The sequence below is a fragment of the Ursus arctos genome, unplaced genomic scaffold, assembly GCF_023065955.2.
Source record: "Ursus arctos isolate Adak ecotype North America unplaced genomic scaffold, UrsArc2.0 scaffold_8, whole genome shotgun sequence".
NCBI classification, from domain to species: Eukaryota; Metazoa; Chordata; class Mammalia; order Carnivora; family Ursidae; genus Ursus; species Ursus arctos.
Genome location: NW_026623100.1, coordinates 74,117,071 through 74,138,193, shown reverse-complemented (window position 1 = coordinate 74,138,193; position 21,123 = coordinate 74,117,071). Strand labels below are relative to the sequence as shown.

Below are 21,123 nucleotides of genomic sequence, written 5' to 3'. Positions count from 1 at the left end.
CCTTGGTATAAGGTGATCTTTTTAACCTAAACATTAAAAAATTTTTTATTAGGAATGAGAAAAATTCAAACAATACAAAAGAATATCCTGTTAAAAGTAAGTCTGTCAACTTTTCCCCTCAGCTTTTAGTTATCCTACCCAGAGGCAACTTGTAAAAATTGGTATTTATATATTCTTTCAGAGATATTTTGTACACCTACAACCACAAATGTTCAAGAAGGTAGATTGAAAGCAGATTTTTGGGTGCCAGGAATTAATGTAGTACAGGAGGACATGGAGACGAGTGAGAACCGGCGTCTCCTGGGTTCTGAGCTTTCACATGCTGCTCACTCAGCACGTTGGCTGCTCTAGCATTTATGTGGCTGCTGCCAAGTGTGCTTGGTTTCCACCCTTCGCCGGCCTTTCATTGTAGATTCTTTCTCAGTTACTTAACTCAACCGTAATCCACTTAAAGGAAGTGGATGTAAGTCAAACAATAAAGCAAGCTTCCTTTTTCTACGTTATCATTATGGTATTTTATTTCAGGGAGCTTCTGATAATTGGAGGTGTTGCAGCGCGGGATCAGCTCTCTGTTTTGGATAATGGGGTAAGTTGTACTTTTAAAATTTTTAAGAGGTTACATTATGAGTTGTCATTTTGGCAGTGTAGTTCTGTTGTGTTTCAAGAAAAATCAAGTGAGGCTGAAATGAGCACAAGATGAAAACAAAGTTTGTTCAAAAACATGTTGCAAGTATGTCTTTTCTTTTCCAGGAGTATATAGCTTGGTAGTTATTCCAAACCCCTCGTGCACAATTCAGCATACGTCATTTTTTTTTTCTTTTGGTTTACCTTGTGAGCACTTGGAGGATTTTCTTCTTGCTTTCTCATGAATTAAGAGTCCTTTGTTTTAGGAATAATGGAAAAAGAAGAAACTGGAGTTAAGAATAGAAATGGAAATCAAGGGGATTGCAGAGAATGTGGACATTTTGGCAGTGACCCAAGGGAAGGATGAAAAGTGATAAACTTTGGTTTCAGGAGGAGGGAAATGAGTTCAGATATGGGTCAGGGGTCTTACAGAGGGTGCGCAGGCATGCAGTTACAAAGGACAAAGCTAGGACCGGGATCCTCATTATTGGGGAATATTCTTAACTGGCTGTTCTCATCAGTTCTGTGAAGCTAGATATAGCTAGGACTTCATAAAATATTTCATATGTATGAAATAACTTGCCCCTTTCAAATTTCTCTTCCATTTCCTTTCCTAAATATTTCAACATTTAATCTAACCCACCTGATACTGAGTCACAGCGAGGAAATATGTCCACTTCCTTCAGTTCCATTGGTGCCCCTGTCAAATGAAATTTTATGCCGTATGGTTTAGATTGACCCGATATGACATATTAAAAGCAAGGAATCCTATTACTGTACTTGTTAATACTATTTTAAGATAGTAATATTGCTTTGATATGTTCTTATTTGCTGTGCTCTATTTTTTAGTGGTCGTAAGAGATTTAATGTTCATTCCCATTCTTGGCTCCTCAAACCCAAATCCATTTTCCTCATAAGTTATTAAGCTTCTTAACTCCTATTTTCCAGCTGCGGAGCTTTTAGGGAATTCTATTTGCTTCTGTCAGTCATATCTAAAATTTGGTACTGGCTAAATCCAATGGCAATGTTATTCTGTGGGTTTCTTGACAGGATTCAGTTCCTTTCTACTTAGGGAATCTAATATGTTTTCTTTCTGCTCTTTCCATCTGTATTCTCTCCTCCTGTGATCTCCCTCACCCTCTGGCTCAGCCTTAGTCTTATGTTGGGTCTTGTGCTGGGCTAGAAGTCGGCTTTGGAGTGAGAGAGTAGAACTATGTAATTACAATTTTAAAAAGTTGCTCAGTTATGCAACATGTGCAGTTGAGGCCTAGAGGAGTAGAAGTCGGTGCTATTATACAGGTTTTTCCAGTTCGTCGTTTTTTTAAACCTGAGAGACCTAGTGTCTGTATTTCACATAGAGTTTTCATGCTAACTTTAGCTGCTGAAATTGAGGAGGGTGGAAACTCACATGTGGGTTGGAATCCTATAGTAAAGAGATGTTACACACAGAACCAGAATGATATTTTGTTCATTGCTGTGTACAGCACCTGTCGCAGCGCTTGGCATGTATTTGGTTCTTAATACATTTAACAGGCATTATCTTCATATTTTCAGGCAATATTCTCTACATTGAACTGAGACTTATAGTTATCAGTACAAATGAAACAGTAACTTCAGAAAAGCCTTTTATTTTTCAGGGGATATAAATGCCTCATATTGGTTCAAATTAAAAGTCCTGTTCTGTGCAGTATTCTGCTTTTTCAAGGGGTGAGATGTTGAAGTAATGATACTACAGTGATAAATTTGTTTGGAGAAAGTTTTATGTTTTTAGTCTACAGTGGAGAAAACAATTAAGAATAGAAGTGAGTTTTCAGGCCGATTAATAGAGAAGTTTTATTTTAAATTGCCTAATTTTAATTGAATAATTTTATATAATATCTTATTTGTGCTCACCCACTTTTATACACTTTTAAAATAACTTACCTTTATTGGCTACTTTCTGGAAATGGACTAAGCACAGCTAAATGCTTTACGTATATTTTCTTACTCAGTTCTCACAGTAGCCCTCTGAGATGGCACTCTTCCTCATTTTTACATATTAGGAAGAGGACTTACACTAAATATTAAGTCACTTGCGCAAGATCTTATGACTCCGAGGTAGAGCTTACTTCAAAGCCCATATTCCTGATTACTATGAACATGATTAAAAGATGTGTGTGTGAATGGAAAATGTTGTTCATTGTTTATGCTGGTGTGGGGGTTCATTATTCTCTTCCCTTTGAGTATGTTTGAGAATTTTTATAATAAAAAGCTAAATAAACTTTGTTCTTCATTTAGACCTTTTCTCATGTTTGGACTGAGTTTGAGATCCCAGTTTGGGTACTTAAAAGCTGTATCAGTTAAGTTTTTGTGATTTCAGTATTCTAAACTTCAGTTTCCTCATTTAAAAATAGGAATAATTGGGGCACCTGGATGGCTTAGTTGGTGAAGCATCTGATTGTTGATGTCAGCTCAGGTGTTGAACTCAGGGTCATGAGCTCAAGCCCCATGTTGGGCTCCACACCGGGCATGGAGCCTACTTAAAAAAAAAAAAGGAATAATAATAGTAGTGTTTTCTTTAGTGGTCATGAGATGATACAGTACTGGTAAAACATTAACACAGTGCCTGTTCATTATAAGCACTTGACAAGTAGTGATTATTGTGTTCCGAGGTAGTCAGATCATCGTCGTCATCAACTAGAACTATATTTATCGAGCATCTGGCATACTAGGCATCAGGTGCTTTACGTATCTGTCCCTCAGTTGTCACAGCCATCTTGCAACGCCGAAGGTGTTGCCCATTTCAAAAAAGAGAAAGTTGACACTAGAAGAGATGAACGAAGTTGAGGTCACACAGCTGGGTAATGGTGGAGCTGGGATTTGAATCCTGGTTTGATTTCAGAGTTCCATAAACTCATTCACTCAGAAAATACAAATTTTATGTATTAGACTGTACGTAACAGTTAAGGATGTCAAAATCAGTTACCAAAATCTTCATATGAACTCCAAACCAAATACAGGTTTGGTAATAGGGCATTATCTACAGCTCCTGTTCTGAGAATTTGGGGCTGATGGTGACCGCTTCAGTATGTGTGTTTCCACTGTAAGTGAACCACTGTTGGTTACTGTTTCACAGTGATTGTAATAGTGCTTTGGTTTTCATCAGGTGCTTCTTTTGATACTTTTCAGGTAGATATAGTCGTTGGCACTCCAGGAAGACTAGATGATTTGGTGTCAACTGGAAAGCTGAACTTATCCCAAGTTCGATTCCTGGTCCTGGATGAAGCTGTATGTTGAAATATAGTCATGCTTTAAAAAAAAAATGTTTGTTTATGTTTTTGGAGATAAAAATATGTAAAATGATAAAAAAAAAAACACAATTCAGTCATGATCCCAATACCTAGAAATAATCATTATTACCAGTTTGGTACATTTCACATTCCTTATATAATATAAAGACTTATTTTATGTGGTAAATCAAGCTGTGTGAATCTAGGAAATCTTTTTTTTTCCTCAATGAAGTATCATAAGTATTTCGTGTCCTTATTTGTGAACAGTTTTTAAAGGCTGTCTAGTTCTCTATTACATGAATTCTTCATGGTTTATTTAACCACTCGTGTGACTAGATATGTAGATTTGTTTTTTACTCCGAATAGCTGTCTTTGTTGTTACATAGATTATTTTACACGTTACAATTATTTCTTCCTGTCATAGTTGCACAGTGTGAACTCTAAGGACATTAATGTCTTGGAGGATCTTGAGACGTACTTCCAAAGTATTTTCAAGATGAGGTGGTTTTTTTAGCACTGAGGATTTTTATTTTCATTTTTTCATATTAAAATCGTATGTTTAAAGGTATGTGGTAGGAGCTGTTATCTCTCGTATTCGTTCTGGATTACTGGAGTATAGTTTTTGGATTGCTTATTGTCAGCTTTTTCATATTTTAGTCACATGGAATTTAAAGTTGGATTTATAACTTGTCTTTATCTTATAGAAAATAACCATTTTGAGAATATGGGGATATGCGTGCTTATGAATTCATTTCCATTATCTTTCTACATTTAATTTACAAAAAAAAGATTCAGGTATTGATTTAAAAAATGTTTGCTTTTCTTTGCTTCTCACTCAGGATGGGCTTCTTTCTCAAGGTTACTCCGATTTTATAAATAGGATTCACAATCAGATTCCTCAGATTACCTCTGATGGGAAAAGACTTCAGGTATGAAATGATGGATGCACTTTAAAATAGTGTTAATGCTTATTTTGTTTTGTTTTACATTTTGTTTTAGTGTTTTCTGATTAAGTTAACTGCTGTATAAAACATTTTATTACCTGAGTAAATAGTACGCACAAAGAAACGGTCTTAAAAGCTGCTCGTAGAAATGCAGGAGAAGGGAACTTGAGGAAATTAGGTGTCACCGAGGATAAGTAAAAAATTCCTAGTTGTTTTTCTCTCCAGAGCATTCCAATTTATATTCCAGACTCTGAGTACTGCTTCCTGTTTGAGGAGGCAATATCTTTTTTTTTTTTTTTAAAGATTTTACTTATTTATTTGACAGAGAGACAGCCAACGAGAGAGGGAACACAAGCAGGGGGAGTGGGAGAGGAAGAAGCAGGCTCCCAGCGTAGGAGCCTGATGTGGGGCTCGATCCCAGAACGCTGGGATCACGCCCTGAGCCGAAGGCAGACGCTTAACGACTGAGCCACCCAGGCACCCCTGAGGAGGCAATATCTTGAGCTGTTGAAAAACAGTTGTTTCTTTTGTAATTATTTCTTAAAATACTACTCTTATTTTTCTCCCCCGTCTTCCCTAGGAAGAATTTAAGAGGTAGAGGAGGCTTTAAGGGGAAGAGAAGGGAATAAATAGTAACTTAAGATTTCAGATCTTCAGAAACCTCTTCATCTCAGTCTTTGTAGGACCATGTAGAATCGGCATGGTTTCTGTGGCAGTGAGGGGACTCAGTGTGAGCGAGGGGACTGTAGTTCAGAGAGAATAACGAGCCCAAAGTCACGCCACTAGTGCTGCTGCAGGGTCAGGTATTAAACTCATCTGTAGATTCTGGATTTACGTACTTTGGGCCCCACGTTAGTATTCATATGGTAGAATTATTATTGTTGATGTAAATTTTTTATTTCCCTCTTAGGTGATTGTTTGCTCTGCTACTTTGCATTCTTTTGATGTGAAGAAGCTGTCTGAGAAGATAATGCATTTTCCCACATGGGTTGATTTAAAAGGAGAAGACTCCGTTCCGGACACTGTACACCATGTTGTTGTCCCAGTGAATCCCAGAACTGACAGACTCTGGGAAAGGCTTGGGAAAAACCACATTAGAGTGAGTACTTTATCCTGTTAACATTTGTGGAGAATAAAACTTCCTAAACTAGCTTAACCTTGGGCTCTTAGTGATGCTTATAGCCAAATATTGTACCTAAGAAAAGAGAAGTCCAGCACATTGACCAGGAAAGTTTAGGCCTTGAGAGCATGGAGTAAGTGATAGGCTTTTATTTTTTTTCTCTGTAAGAGTTATTTTTAATGATCATCTTCCTTGATGTAATTTTGATAAATGAGTAGGATTATTCATATACATAGATCTAATTTCAGATACAATGATTGCTATTTTTAATATTATTTTAGTGTCCTCTTGAGGTTCCGTATTTTCCTAAAAATCAATTTCATGTGTCTATCTGGTCTTTCTTTCCCCCACTGTTCTTAGATTTACCTTTTTAAAATAAGGGTGTATTATGTATTGTAAATATACAATATTCTATAAGCCACCTTTGTGTTTTTATTGTTACATTTAAAATTGATTAGCCTTAGACCCACAGTTAATAAAGAGTTCTCTAAATCTGAAGAATGGTTTTGCCTACATACTCTAAAGATGTATGTCTGAAATGCAGTCTACAGTTAGATACATTTTTCCCTTAAAAAAAAAAATGATACCTGTTTGGAATCCTTACTTAGCCACTTGCTCCCCCTTTTTTATCATTTTCTTTTGATAGACTGATGATGTTCATGCAAAAGATAACACAAGGCCTGGTGCTAATAGTCCGGGTAAGTTGAATGAATGAATGAGTGAGTGAATGAATGAGTGAGTGAATGAATGAATGGGTGAATGAATTAATCAGTGGTGTTGGAAGATTTTGAAAACAAATTGGTTTGTTTTATTGAATTTATGCCTTATTTTCATGAAGGATTTGAGGTGACCTATAAAATTAGAATAGGAAATCTGAAAATAAAAGCAACAAAAATAATAAGGAAATGGGGGAAATGGCTGATACCAGTCAACTTAGAGCAGTATTAATCACTGAATTACAGATGTTAGTCTCCTGGCATCTATGTCACAAATATTTTGAATTTTTGAATTCTTATTTATCATAGGATATCAGCAGATTTCTCTGGCAACAGATTTTATATTGGTCCTGAATTCCAGGAGAAATGTCACATAGATTCTTCATTGAGGGAATTAAGTAATAAAGGAAAATGTCTTTAGCTTACAACTTTGTGAAAGATACAGAAATTATCTTGAAATATTTATCTATTCTTTTTGTATCTGGTAAAGTATACTTGACATAGAATTTCCCATTTTAACCATTTTCAAGTGGATCAAGTTCAGTGGCATGAAGTACATTCCTACTTTGCATCATTGCCACCATCCATCTCCAGGACTTTTTCATCCTCCTAAACTGAATATCATTAAATCATTAAATATTTATCAGTTTTTAAAAAGCTGAACAGTTAATTCAATGAAGATACTTTTGTGCAGAGCAGAGACCATTTGTTTCAGGTGCATAATATTTTAAAGATCTACGGACGGGCAACATTGTTTTGCCAGGATAGTGCTTATGGTAGATTTCAGACCTAAAGTAGATTTCAGACCTATTAAGCTGCATGGTTGATGTCAGATGTCTCATGTGGATCATTGGGAAGGGTGAGACTGCATTTGCTTCACAGTTGGATTCATGGGTAGCTTTATGACAAGTATCTGAAAAGTGAATTTTCTGAAATCTTGATTAAATGGAGTCCCTTTGGATTCAGTTTTATGTGCAGTTCCGAATTTATATACAAAGAGCATGCTCAACTAGCCTTATTGTTGGAAAAGGGCAGAGACACTGATGGTTCAAAATCGTGTATCCTCCCACTGTTTAAGAATTCATTTTATAAAATAAAAATTGTTACTTCATATATTTTTTTCTTGTAAATGTTTTGCGTAGTTTATACAACAATTACATATGACTAGACAGAAATGTAATGGGTTACAGAATTAAAATTTCGCATTAGATAGTTGGTAAGTATAGCACAGCTTCCCACCAAAACAGAGATGGCAGGTGATGGCTGAGAAATGACTTAGTTTGATGTACAGTTTTTATTCCATAGAAAGAAGTATGAAGTTTCTGATGTTAGACTGATTTAAAAAGTACACTGATTCTTTTTAAAAGCACTTATTGAGCAGTTAGGGAAGTTAATGCAAGGCAGAGTATGATGAGTTGTCCATGAGAGGGAGGAACAGAGCTTTGTCGTAGGTGTGAAGTTCTGTTTCCTTGTGTGTTTACGTGTCTGTTTTCCCTCATAAGAGGTATGGGTATAGGTGTTTTGGTGCCCCATAAGCTGGCACAAACGTACGTTAACAGAAATAGGAATAAATGAGTGAATGGATATTCTCACTATTTCGTCCTATCTTAATATTACTTATTTTTGTCTGTAATACTTACATTAAAGCAGAGTGTTTTAGGTGCGTTAAGCAGTAAGTGTATGACTGTAATTATGTGTGTTTATAACAATTTTAGATTGAAATTCTTTTTCCATTTTTGTTGTTATGATATTCAAGAGATGTGGTCTGAAGCTATTAAAATCCTGAAGGGGGAGTATGCTGTCCGGGCAATCAAGGAACACAAGATGGATCAAGCAATTATTTTCTGTAGAACCAAAATTGACTGTGATAACTTGGAGCAATATTTTATGCAACAAGGAGGAGGTAATGTTTCCTCACTTGAAATAAATTGTGTTTATTTCCTCATTTAATAGGTTATTAGTCTCATGTTGATGCAGTCTAGAATGCATGCACAGGATTTAAAGTAGTGATGGTGCATTGTAAGTGTCTGTGCTTATCCAGTATTTCGTATGCTCAGCCCTGGGGGACAGTGCGGGCTTTCCACGCAGGGACAGGTTCATCACAGCTTTCAGAGGCCCTGCTGTCATTTGGAAGAAGGGTAATGTTACTGATTAATTTTAATGTTAAAATTTCAAGTATAATTATTAAATAGAATGTATGTCTTCTAAGCCAATAAATGAGGAAAAAGGCATCTTAAAAAGGCTAAGTAAGCAAGAGGAGAAATAATAAGAAAAAGCAGAATGGTTAGAAATTACAGAGTAAGATGGCTGGTGGAAAAGTCCGAGTATAGAAATAAACACTATGTATCAGTGGACTAAAGTCCTCGGTTAAAAGGCATAGATGGTTTGACTGGATAAAATCTAGCTATATGCTGTTTACTAGAGATCTACTTAAAACCTGAGGACATGGACAGATGGAAAGGGGCTGAAGAAATATATGTGTCAGCTAAACTACTAATCAAAAGAAAGTCGGTCTAGCTATATTAACGAGATGCAGTAGAATTTAAGACAAAAATATGAACTAGAAATAAAGGTCACTGTGTAATAAAATATTTAATCCGCAATGACTATATGATGATTCTAATGTTATGTTCCTTGTAACATGAAATAAAGAAACCAACATGAAGAAGTGCTCAACACGCTCAGTCGTTAGGGCCGTGCAAAATCGCAGTGTAATAGCACTGTGTGCTCAGTGCGATGGCTAGAGTAAACACACGATGCCACATTTTGGCGAGGATGTGGAGCAACTGGACCACTCCCACCATGGCTGTACAGCCACGTTGGTGAAAGTTCTTACATTTATAAATAAAATTAACATTGCTATCTTATGGCTTAGTAATTCAACTTGTAAATATTTACTCAAGATAAGTAAAATTTATCCAAGATTTATTGACAAAAGCTATGGGCAAGAATGGTCATAGCAGCTTTATTTATAATAGCCCCAAACTGAAGATACTCCAGGTGGCTGTCAGTAGGGGAATGGCTTAAACCATATGTGACATATTTATTCAGTGGAATACTGCTCAGTGATACAAAGGAATGGACTATTGGTGGACTCAACAACTGTGGGTAAATCTCAGGCATCTTGCAGAATGAAAGATTTTTCACACAAGCCTATATACTGTATGATTCCATTTGTGTGAAGTTCTAGAAGAGTCAAAATTAATCTGTTATGTGAAAAAAACCACAAAAAACAACAGTGGCTTTTCCCTAGCAGAATGGGAGTAGGGTTAACCTGGAAAGGGCATGGAGGGTACTTTGTGGGGTGACATTCGTATTCTCTGTCTTGTTAGGGCTTTGGGCTACATAGGTGCATACATTTGTCAGAACTCAGCAGACATACACTTAAGATTTGTACATTTCCTTGTATGTAACTTTTACCTTGAAGGAAAACCGTAAAACCTAAACAAACAACTGCATTTTAGTTAATGAGATGAATGCTGAACTGTGTACAGATATTTGCAATTTTCATTGAAATGCATCAAAAATATAAAAATGAATTGATAGGAGAAAGGGCTAGCTAGGCAGTAAAGGAAATGTAGTAAATGTTAAATGGTATAATGTAGGAGGTGAAGATATAGATACTCATTTTTAGAATCCTTTCATTATTGCTGTGTTTGAAAATATAATGTAAAAATATATAAAAAATGGACATATGTCCAAGGTAACAGATAAATCCTGCTTTCATAATGGGGAGAACTCTAACACATCTTTTTTTATAATTGATGTACATCAAAGAGCCAGGAAACTCGAACAGTTTAAAAAGTTTAAACTAATGTCGTATAAAGAACAGGTTATATTGTTCATTACAGTGAACAGTTTAGTACCTTTTTTTTTTTCTTCCAAGTCGTGGCAAACAGACTTGCTTGGTTGTTTTAGTTATAGTAACTGTTTTGTGATACTTCTTCCTGTCCATGTTGTTTTGAATGGAAGATTTCATTATTTGGTTAGAAATGCCATTGCTCAAGCAGTAATATTCCTTAGATCTTTTTACCTTCCTTTCCTAAGTATTCTGGGTACCTTTGTCTAAAAACAAGTTTCCCAAACCGTTACTAAAACCCAAGTAACACAACATAAACCAGAACTTCAGAGGTTTAAGAGAGGGAAATAAAGCCTCCCTCCCTTCTCTCTACATAGCCCAGCTAGGGAGTAGGAGTGTGTATGTGATACTTTCCTAAACCACTTGAATTCAGAATGCAGTAAGACCTAAGCTGTAGGCTTCTGGAAGTTCGGATTAGCTATTATTTCTCCTCTGTGTAATTAGTTCTTGTGTTGGCCATTTTGGGTGGAGAGCTTTCATGATATATTTGTCCTTGAATTCTGAAGTATATTTTATTGAACCTAAAATTTACTGTGGAGAGTAGTTGCAGCATAATTGTTACCCTGCGCTCATACTGGAGCCTGTAGGTTCTGTTGAGTTCTAGAAGGCTGTTTACCCTTACTCTGGTCTGGACTGGACCGCTTTCTGTTACTTTATCTACTTGAGTTTCTTTTTTAGGATTGGCTACCACTGCATCTCCATCCTACCAGTTTGCTTCTTCTAATCTGCTCTGGCCAGGGTACCAGTTACCTAAGCTGTTTAGGACGTCCTGAGGAGGGTAGGCTTGTGGGCGTGGCCCTTAGTAAGGGGCATGAACTTCTTAATGCCTAATTTGGTTCTTTCAAGATTGATCTCTCTTGTCTACTTTTTTAGTTCTTCACTTTATATGGGGTAGGAATAGTTCCTGGTATACATGTATGTTTTCCTTTTAGTAACACATCTTAATTGGCGTACTGTTCTCTCTACTGCAGATTAGGAAGAGTGACTTAAAAATGTCCTTCAGAGCAAATCAGTTTTAATGCTCATGGAATTTATTTTAATGGCACTTTACCTGTGACAGAAGTTGTGTTAACCATGGTTTATGGCACATTGGGGTATAGATTTCTGTGGAATTACATGGCGCCATGGTAGTCTGAATGCTGTTGGTTTTTTGACATAGTCTTCAGTGTAATGTTTTCCAAGGTTAACTGTTCAATGTGCTTTTCCCCAGGACCTGATAAAAAAGGACACCAGTTCTCATGTGTTTGTCTTCATGGGGACAGAAAGCCTCATGAAAGGAAGCAAAACTTGGAAAGATTTAAGGTACTGCTATGTAGTTGACTGCATTTCCTTAATACTTAAGAGGGGAGTCGTAGCCACTTTTAACCAGTTCCAGTTAATATTATTAAAGCCATTCTTGTCCTAGAAATTTCAAAAGATTTTTACCCTGTTGGTATATCCTTGCCATGACAGGGCTTAGTCATCTTTTAGCAGTCAAATGGTAAATTATGCGTTCTCTGCACAACAGTGCTGTGCTAAGAATTTTCAATTGAAGTTTTAGTTAAATTCTTTCAGGTAGATATTTTTAGGAGAAGCGTCACGGGATAGTGAAACCGTGTCTGTGAGTCTTATTATTTTTTTAACAGTTCATAGCAATACCCATAGAAAAGTTAATTTGTAGATTATATCAAGAATACAGTTTTGTGGATTTAAAAATACTTGTAGTTGTTTGGGGCACACTGTCCCAGTTACATTCTGGCAGCCCGTGAACAGGTAGTTTAGCTCTTTGTGGTGGTGGGTAGGGCTTGAGTCATGTAGAACACAAGGTCCGTGGCCTCCACCCACAGCATTCTCATTGTTTACCGGTGTGTTTACCACAGTGCAGAGTACAAATAGCATTTTCTGTCAGACCCATCATGTGAATAAAAGGTGGGAAGTACTGAGCTTAGGAACTTGGGATTACGCTTCCACGGTGAGCAGAATGTGGATTTTGAAGCATGTCGTATGGTCACATTTCGGTGTGTGTGTCTGCCCTTCTTTACCCAGGGTCTTACGCTAATACCCCAGGTCAGCATGCCTTTCCCCAGCCCATCCCTTAACATTGCTGTGCCTTGGGGCACAGATGACATCCAAAGGCTAATTTATATTTCCTTGGTGAGAGCACTGGGGGCCAATCTCTGTTCCCTTCTCTTAGGATTTTGTCTGTTGTCACAAAAAGTGTAACCTCAAGGTAAAATACCTAGTACTCTAAATTTATTTTAATACAAGGGTAAAGATGATGCTTATATTTTAACATTTTTGTTCTATCTTATCTTTCCTTTTTTTAAAAAAAAATTTCATAAACTTTCTTTTGAATTACCAGTCAGGATTTCTAAAGATAAAGCCAAATTATAAGCAGTTTAATGTCTTTGGTGTGAGAAAAAAGAAAAGGACAAATGAATCCAGTTATTGATTTATTCACTTAAATGTCTTGTTTTAGTAGATCATAACTTAAAAATTTTAAGACATGGTCCAGGGAATTGTGAATATCTGGACCTCTAGTCCAATAGTAACATATTAGTTATTGGAGGTCCCATGTAGTGGAATGATAGTATTTGTATTTATTTTTTAGCATTATGTCCTAATAAATTCTTTTCTGTCTTCTCTGTTCTCTGTAGAAAGGAGATGTACGATTCTTGATTTGCACAGATGTAGCCGCCAGAGGAATTGATATCCATGGTGTTCCTTATGGTAAAAAGAAAGTTTTTATAACTGCAGTTTAAATTTTATGGAATTCAAAGTAAACCCGTTCTAATGTTTTTGAAATATTTAGAACATCAAACATCTAATGTGGTTGAAAATTTTAGAAATTAATGCCAGTTGGTAATAATTATTTTTATTTGCAGTCATAAATGTCACCTTGCCTGATGAAAAGCAAAACTATGTACATCGAATTGGCAGAGTTGGAAGAGCTGAAAGGTACTGCTGTAATTTTTTTTTTTTTTAAACTTCAATGCTTCAGGAATAAAGTCTAATAAAGTCTTCTAAAATCTTTCAGGATGGGTCTGGCCATTTCCCTGGTGGCAACAGAGAAAGAAAAGGTAATCCTTTTAGTGCTGCGTTGCATTCATTGTGTCGTTTTAGATGTTGGAAGTAAAAGCAGTTTGATTTTTCCATTTACGTTGAATTCAGTTGCATATGGAATATAAGTGAACTTTTTAATGGCATCTTTTTCTCTATATTCTTGAATGGACCAGCAGTAGGATGAAGTTTAGAAAGGAAAAATGCAAATTGTAATTTTCATTAATAGCTTTAATGTACTTGATTTCACCAAAAACGATTTAAACCCTCCCTGACATCATGCCACAGAAAACTTTTGTGGGAGAGGGTGGTAACTTATTACTTTGCGATATAATCTGATACAACTTTACAGAACAGTTGCAAGAATAAGGAACTCCCATAAACTCAGTGACCAAACTGGTTGCTATTTGCTTTATTAAAGAAAGCATTTGGACTTTATTTTTTGATATAATCTTGATAAAGCATTCTCCAGTATTTACTTTTTCATCCTTGTTTCTATCTGAGAATTCCTTTCTGTAATTGACATGGATTTTAGGAAAACTCCAGGATTATTCTCAAAAACAGCTCTTTCAGAAGATCTAGTTAATGAGGTCCTGACCGGTGGTAGTAATTGGATGACATACCATATTGCAGTCTCCTTTCTTACTCCTTGAGGATAGAAAATATTTAAAAAACTAATTGAGAATAAAGATATCTAGCATGTTTCAGTCTCCGTACATGTTAACGTTTTTTCCATCTTTCATGTAGGTTTGGTACCATGTGTGTAGCAGCCGTGGAAAAGGATGTTATAACACAAGACTCAAGGAAGATGGCGGCTGTACCATCTGGTACAATGAGATGCAGGTAAGACTCTGTACCATATGCAGGTAAGACTCCTAAAAAAGTACTAAAATTGGCAAAAATAGGCCACAATTATAAAAGTAATGCCTTGGCTTTTTTTTTTTTTTAAGATTTTATTTATTTATTTGAGAGAGGGAGATAGAGATAGCCATGGAGAGCACAAGCAGGGAAGAGAGGGAGAGGGAGAAGTAGGCTCCCCACTGAGCAGGGAGCCTGACATGGGGCTTGATCCCAGGACCGTGGGGTCATGACCTGAGCTGGAGGCAGATGCTTAACTGTCTGAGCCATCCAGGTGCCCCAATACCTCAGCTTTTATCTATTTGTTAGCTGTGAGGAAAAGTAGTAATTGTTTATAATGTTAGTTAAAGTTTGTAAATTGTAACTTGTGTGTTTATCTCTTTAGAAATCTAACTTCCATTTATACTAAGTATTATAGTCTTCCTGGTTTTTTTGGACACTGTTAAAATTCAACTTTGTCAAAATGAAATTTTTATTTAAAAATGCTTTTTATATTTCCTTTCCTCTCTTAGTTGCTGTCTGAGATAGAAGAGCATCTGAATTGCACCATTTCTCAGGTCGAACCAGATATAAAGGTACCAGTGGATGAATTTGATGGGAAGGTCACCTATGGTCAGAAAAGGGCCGCTGGTGGTAAGTTTTGAATTACTTTTATTTCTATTCTAAATGTGAATGTGTCCTTCTTGGGCTTCAGTGTGTGGAAGAGAGTAATTTCATCTCATCATGGTAAGTGTCTATTTTTAGTTTATTAATCGTTTCCTCCTTATTACTCTCACAGCACGTTATCCATACTTGTCTTGTAGCATTTTTGGTTGTGTGACTTGTATGCGAATGAAGGAGATAGCAGCTTAGCTGTTTCTCTTGAGGTATTAATGTCACAAAGAGTAGTTGAACATTTATGGAATTATTAGGAAACAGGTATAATGGCAGTTTTGAACAAAGAATTGAAAACCTTTGTTTTAATTTCAGGTGGTAGCCCAGCATACTATTTTCTTTGCCTGGAATGCCCTTAGCTCATTTCTGAAAATTTTTTTTAAGACTCAGGCTACTGAGCCTAGTGGTTTTCAAACCAAAAAAAAAGGAGGGGGGGAGGGGTTGCTAGGGGCCTTGGGACACTATTAGTGAGGTCTGATCATTCATTTATATGGATTTAACGTCTTTAAAACTCACTTGTGGAGATGCCTTGCCCAGTAGTACATTTTTATTGCTAGAAGCAATGTATAAACGGATGTAATTGAGCCAAAGTATTGCTGACAAGTTATTTCAAGCATGTCATTGACATTACTTTATAATTTGTGTGTGTGATGCAGGTGGAAACTATAAAGGCCATGTGGATATTTTGGCACCTACGGTTCAAGAGTTGGCTGCCCTTGAAAAGGAGGCGCAGACATCTTTCCTGCATCTTGGCTACCTTCCTAACCAGCTGTTCAGAACCTTCTGATTTTAACATACACTGAATAAGATTTGAATAATAAAAGTCTGTAGTCTTAAAACTCTAAAACAGTTGTACTGCTTCCAAGCAGCAGTATTTATAGTAACATAAGCTATTAATGCTAACTCTTGCATGTCAAGAAACATTAATCTTAGGAATTCTTCATAAAATGGCAACCTAATGAGAATAATAAATTTGATGACTATATTTTTATGAAGGTTTGTGTCTTATTTTTAAAGTTATTTGATAGTTTTCTTTTTGAAGAAAACTGTGGGTTTATGAAGTAAAGTTTATGGGTATGTGAGTTCGGCAGAGGACCTGTGTGGAGCCACCAGTGAATATCTGGAGTAGAATTTATCATAGGAAGTGATCTTAAATGGAGATGTTCTTGAGATGGTTTTAGTTACGTAGGGGTATGCTGAAGCTGGAGACTTATAACAGGAAAGAAAATTGGAAGATCCCAAGACAGAAGGACAGCTTGGTTAGTTTTAGGGGGCCTGGAGTTTTTTAGACAGGTAGAAAAGGTTCCGTGTCTAAGGATTGAGGACCGGTGTGTGATGGTGACAGCGAAGGTGTATTTTGGGCGGTTTACCTTCTTTCTAAGAACCTTTCTTTCCAGAGCATAGTTACTTATAAAGATAAAGCTATTCTGCTGTTCGTCTGTGTTTTAAAATTAAACACAGTTCTTTGGAATGTATTTCCTCAATCCCTTTTGCCTAAAATACCAAAAGGAGAAGAGAAAATGTAAACAGATAAAATTGAATTGCTCTTTTGTGCCTTTTGACTCTCAGTTAATAAAGTATTATTCCTGTGCTAGGATTCCTTAAGAACACAGGCTGTATTATAAATTCTCGTATGATGGTTTTCGAACCTTTTAGCACTGAAATACTTTCTTCAGACAAAATCTTGAGTGAAACTCAGGGTAGACATTAACAGTGGGAAAACCGTTGCCTAGTATTTTGAGTCGTAGTTGTATGAAATGAGAATACCGTTCTCTCACATTTAGACCATGTTCTTTGGAGATGTCCTAGAACCACTCCAGCTGATCTCAGAGCTATGTGATGACAGCTCTCCATAGTGTCCACGCATATTAATCACACCTTTAAAAAGGGGTGTTTAACTGATAGAAGGGCAAGGGAAAAGACTGAGATCCGGACCATTTAAATACTAAAGCTTGGGGAGGTCCTCCTTTTATAGATGTGGAAGCGCGGTTTGTAGGAATGCATGCCCACGTGGCCTGGTTTGGAGAAGTGGAGCTGGGACTTGGGTTCCCCAGTCTCAGCTTTACTCTTCGTCTCCCGTTGGAAGATGATCCTCAGGTCCAAATGGGTAAGCCAGGGAGGAATGGAGACTGGAAGTGGGTATTTGGCTTTTCCTCTGCAAATTACTATCTAACTGCAGTGACCTGGGCCACAGAGTTTCTAAAAGGGCAAGGTTTGTGTGACCAGACCAGCAGAGGGGTTGCCGGGAGACCTGGCTGGCCCTTTCTTTCTACTCCATCAGTAACCCTTCCCTTTACTCTCAGTCCCTGCTTCCAGATACCCATTCCTTCAGGCCTCTGGATTCATGCTAAGAATGTAAAGAACTGTTAAAAGTCTGCTTAAAGAGGTGGTCACTGAGCCATGAGGGATGCTAATTGCCCCCCTTCCTCTTTTAGAAACAGAACCTCTTGAGTTTTCGTTGGTACCGGACTGCCTAGCTAGAGACTGCCTTTCCCAGGTTCTGGTTGGTGGGGTACGAGTTGAAGTGATGCCTACAGCTTCTTGGTCATGTCCTCTGCCTGCCCTTTCTCTCCTCTCTCAAGCTGCAACTCGGAAGTGGTATTAGTGAGCCACTGTCCACGTTAGAAAAGTCTCCTGCTTAGGGAATGGCAGAGGACCAGACGAGGAACCTGGAGGACCTTGTAGGGGAGCTGCCACCCTCTCTGGGCCACCATATGGTTAGGTCTCTACCCCAGCTGACAGAAAACTACGGGTACATGAAAGCCCAGGAAATGTTAAATATTAACCATCACCTGTTCATCTTTCTGATTCGTAGCTTCAGCCTTTACAGTGTAAGAGCTTGTAAGTGTACTCACACACCTTGTGCTTGCTTGTAGCTCTCCGTCAGTCTCCCCGCTACGCAAAAATACAAAGACTTGCGCCACCATCAACACATCCTAAACGGCCTGGGGGCTTAGGAGTCTTGCCACATTCCTCCTCGTTATCTAGTCTTTCATTCTGTTCTCTTGGAAGCTAGCTTCAGGCTTTGATGAGTAGAGTTATACTTTCAGGTTTTGTGTTTGGGGCTTTTTTTTTTTTATCTATTTCAAATATTAATAAACTTAAGTGAGCTGCTCTGACTCTTTACGGATCCACTGTGTTAAAGAGAACCGGATCTCGAGGACTCTCACCAGTGGCATAAGTTATTGCAAAACCTCGCTTACCTCATTAGCACATATTTTCCTATTATAAACAGAAATGGAAATTTCAGGTTAGAACAGTGCTCACCCTTCCATGCTTTTGACTTCTGTTCCCACTTTCTCAGAGGAAATCACTAACATTTTGGTTCTCATTTTTTTGTGTGTGAAATTTTTGGTACACCGTAGGTCCTACTGTATATACAATTTTGTATTTTCATTTGATGTATTTTCCTTGTAAATACTCTAATGGCTGCATAATCCATGGACTGTGCTGAGACTTAGTGACTGCTGCATTCTTACTGCCCATGAGCACCAAGGGGAGTGAGGAGGGTGTGAACCTGGGTGTGAATCCGGGCCTGACCCAAGCGAGCCTGAGGACAGAAGGCCCATTCCTTTGCCTCTCTGAGATTTAGTTTCTTTGTTTATAGAAATGGTGAATGTAATTCTTATCATTCAGGATTGTGTTAAGCGTTTAGTGAAGTCCAGCAGATAAGAGGTGCTCGTACCATATTTTATAGTTTTATACTGTTCGCTGCTGTGAACATGTTTGATCTCTTTTGGATTGCTTGCTACTGGATTCCTAGAAACTGGATTGTTGAATTAAAATGAGTGATGCTTGTGAACATTTTTCAGGGTCATTACCAGCTCACTTCCTGCAAGGGTTGTATTGGTTGACACGTACACTAACAAGATAGAATTCTGTACAATGTATTTTACAAATGGTACTTGTCGCATTTAAAGTTTGTTTTCTTTTTTTTTTTTTTTAAGATTTTATTTATTTATTTGACAGAGAGAGAGACAGCCAGCGAGAGGGAACACAAGCAGGGGGGGTGGGAGAGGAAGAAGCAGGCTTCCAGCAGAGGAGCCTGATGTGGGGCTCGATCCTAGAACGCCGGGATCACGCACTGAGCCGAAGGCAGACGCTTAACGACTGAGCCACCCAGGTGCCCCATAAAGTTTGTTTTCATACTGGTTCTTGGCATGGTGTGAGTTGGTGCTGGCGAGCAGAGGTCGCCTAAATCTTACATGTGGCTTCTTTGCACACGACTCCTTGCCCCGCCCTCACTGCGCTTGTGTGCCTGCACCATCATTGTTGTACAAGGATCCAGCTTGTAAAGCAGGTGCAAACTGCTTTTTTTTCAAAGGTAGAAGTGTGTGTGGCAGTCACTGAGAATAGCCTGGATTTGAAAAAGAAAAAAAGAGGGGCGCCTGGGTGGCTCAGTCCTTAAGCGTCTGCCTTTGGCTCAGGGCGTGATCCCGGCGTTCTGGGATCGAGCCCCACATCAGGCTCCTCCACTGGGAGCCTGCTTCTTCCTCTCCCACTCCCCCTGCTTGTGTTCCCTCTCTCGCTGGCTGTGTCTCTCTCTGTCAAATAAATAAAATCTTTAATAAATAAATAAATAAATAAATAAATAAATAAATAAGAAAAAAAAGAGGTTGGTTTCCAGCCAGTTCTAAATTGGGCAAAACCATTTAGTCACATTTTTTACCTTATTCTTCGGACTTAAGAGGGAACTGTGCACTTCACTGCAGTCTGAGTGAGATAATGTAAAATATGAGAACTCTGTAGGTAAATATAAAATGGGTAGGTTCACTTATATAGAGATTTTATTATTTTTTATTATTTTCCTATAGATGCTGACACCTACCAGGGATTTTTCCAAGTGACCTTATTTGTGGGAAAAAGGAATATTTGTTAGGAGGGAAAGAATGTAGTGGAACAGGAAGGAAAGGGAGGGATATTATTTGGCTACTGTAAAGTAATTGATAGAGGATTCCTTTGGAGGGAGGAGTGGAAGGGGAATTTTTGCTGTTGTTTTCCGTTCTATTGCTTTAAATAATTACCTTTCCCTTAAAATCATCTAAAGCTCTGGTTTTCCTGACGGAGATCCTACTCTTACTGGTCAACAGTGTTGAGGGGAATTTGAAAGAACCTGGAGTCGGACAGGCCTGGATCTGACCCTAGCAGCAGTCATCAACTTGTAGTTAAGCTAATCACATACGTAGATCAGGAGGTCAAGGTCCCCGGTGCGACCTGGGAATCGGCATTTTAACACATTCCTTGGAAGATCATGGCGCAGATGCACCTTGAACGACAGATCAAGAAACATTGTTCCAAAGAGATGGCTCTTAGAGCTGTAATTCTCACTGCAATCTGTTACCCTAAGACCTAGGCAAGATAATTCAAAAGGACAGCTGAGAGAGAGGCCTGCTGTTCTAGAATAATCCGTGGTTCAGTGCTGGTCGGCTGCCTTTATGCCAAAAATGATACCTTGTTTCTCTCCTTAGGTGGGTGGTTCTCAGCCCGGGCTGCACATTGGGATCACCTGGAAGGTTTTAAAAGAAAATGCCAGTATCTGCACTTCACCTCCAGAAACTCTGATTTTACCATTCTGGAGTGGGGCCTGGGTGCCCCAGGTGATGCTCAGCTGCTGCTGGGATTGCGAGCTGCTGCTTTAAACCGAGCCCCACTCTAGAGAGTTGTTGATCCTGTCGCAAATCAGTGTAGTGTGTGCCCTCTGCACCTGCCCAAGCTAATACACGACTGAATTGAGTTCAGGTTCAGGCTGGAACCCTTGCCACTGTGTTATGCAGTGGAGGTTATTGTAGAGAAAAAAGCTGATAAAAATGGTGTCCTATCATTTTTGACAAACTCAGATTATTTTAAAAATTAATTTTGTAGCCAGAGGAGTTTAGTTTCCTTCAAAATAGTGATTTTGACGATTCAGACAAATCTTTTAAGGATGCTTCAATTTTTCAAAACCCATTTGGCCTTTTCATCTTTTTCTGTTTTTGACATTGCCACTTTGTTTTTACCTAAAACATTTCAAATGCTTTTAGACAGAGGTACTTTATAGACT

The 21,123-nt window shown here is 37.9% G+C and overlaps 1 protein-coding gene across 1 annotated transcript in view; it reads left to right on the top strand.

Annotated features, from left to right (window-relative positions):
* Window positions 1-16,068, top strand: part of DDX1 (DEAD-box helicase 1) — a 33,989-nt gene extending 17,921 nt beyond the window's left edge. Inside the window, exons 14-26 of the mRNA XM_026519127.4 lie at window positions 526-586; window positions 3,793-3,891; window positions 4,733-4,822; window positions 5,748-5,936; window positions 6,604-6,655; window positions 8,430-8,576; window positions 11,743-11,834; window positions 13,169-13,241; window positions 13,397-13,469; window positions 13,549-13,591; window positions 14,319-14,414; window positions 14,942-15,062; window positions 15,740-16,068. Coding sequence (XP_026374912.1) covers window positions 526-586; window positions 3,793-3,891; window positions 4,733-4,822; window positions 5,748-5,936; window positions 6,604-6,655; window positions 8,430-8,576; window positions 11,743-11,834; window positions 13,169-13,241; window positions 13,397-13,469; window positions 13,549-13,591; window positions 14,319-14,414; window positions 14,942-15,062; window positions 15,740-15,870 — 1,267 coding nt within the window. The 3' untranslated portion in view covers window positions 15,871-16,068. The remainder of the gene's footprint in view (window positions 1-525; window positions 587-3,792; window positions 3,892-4,732; window positions 4,823-5,747; window positions 5,937-6,603; window positions 6,656-8,429; window positions 8,577-11,742; window positions 11,835-13,168; window positions 13,242-13,396; window positions 13,470-13,548; window positions 13,592-14,318; window positions 14,415-14,941; window positions 15,063-15,739) is intronic.
* The last annotated feature ends 5,055 nt before the right edge of the window (window positions 16,069-21,123 follow it).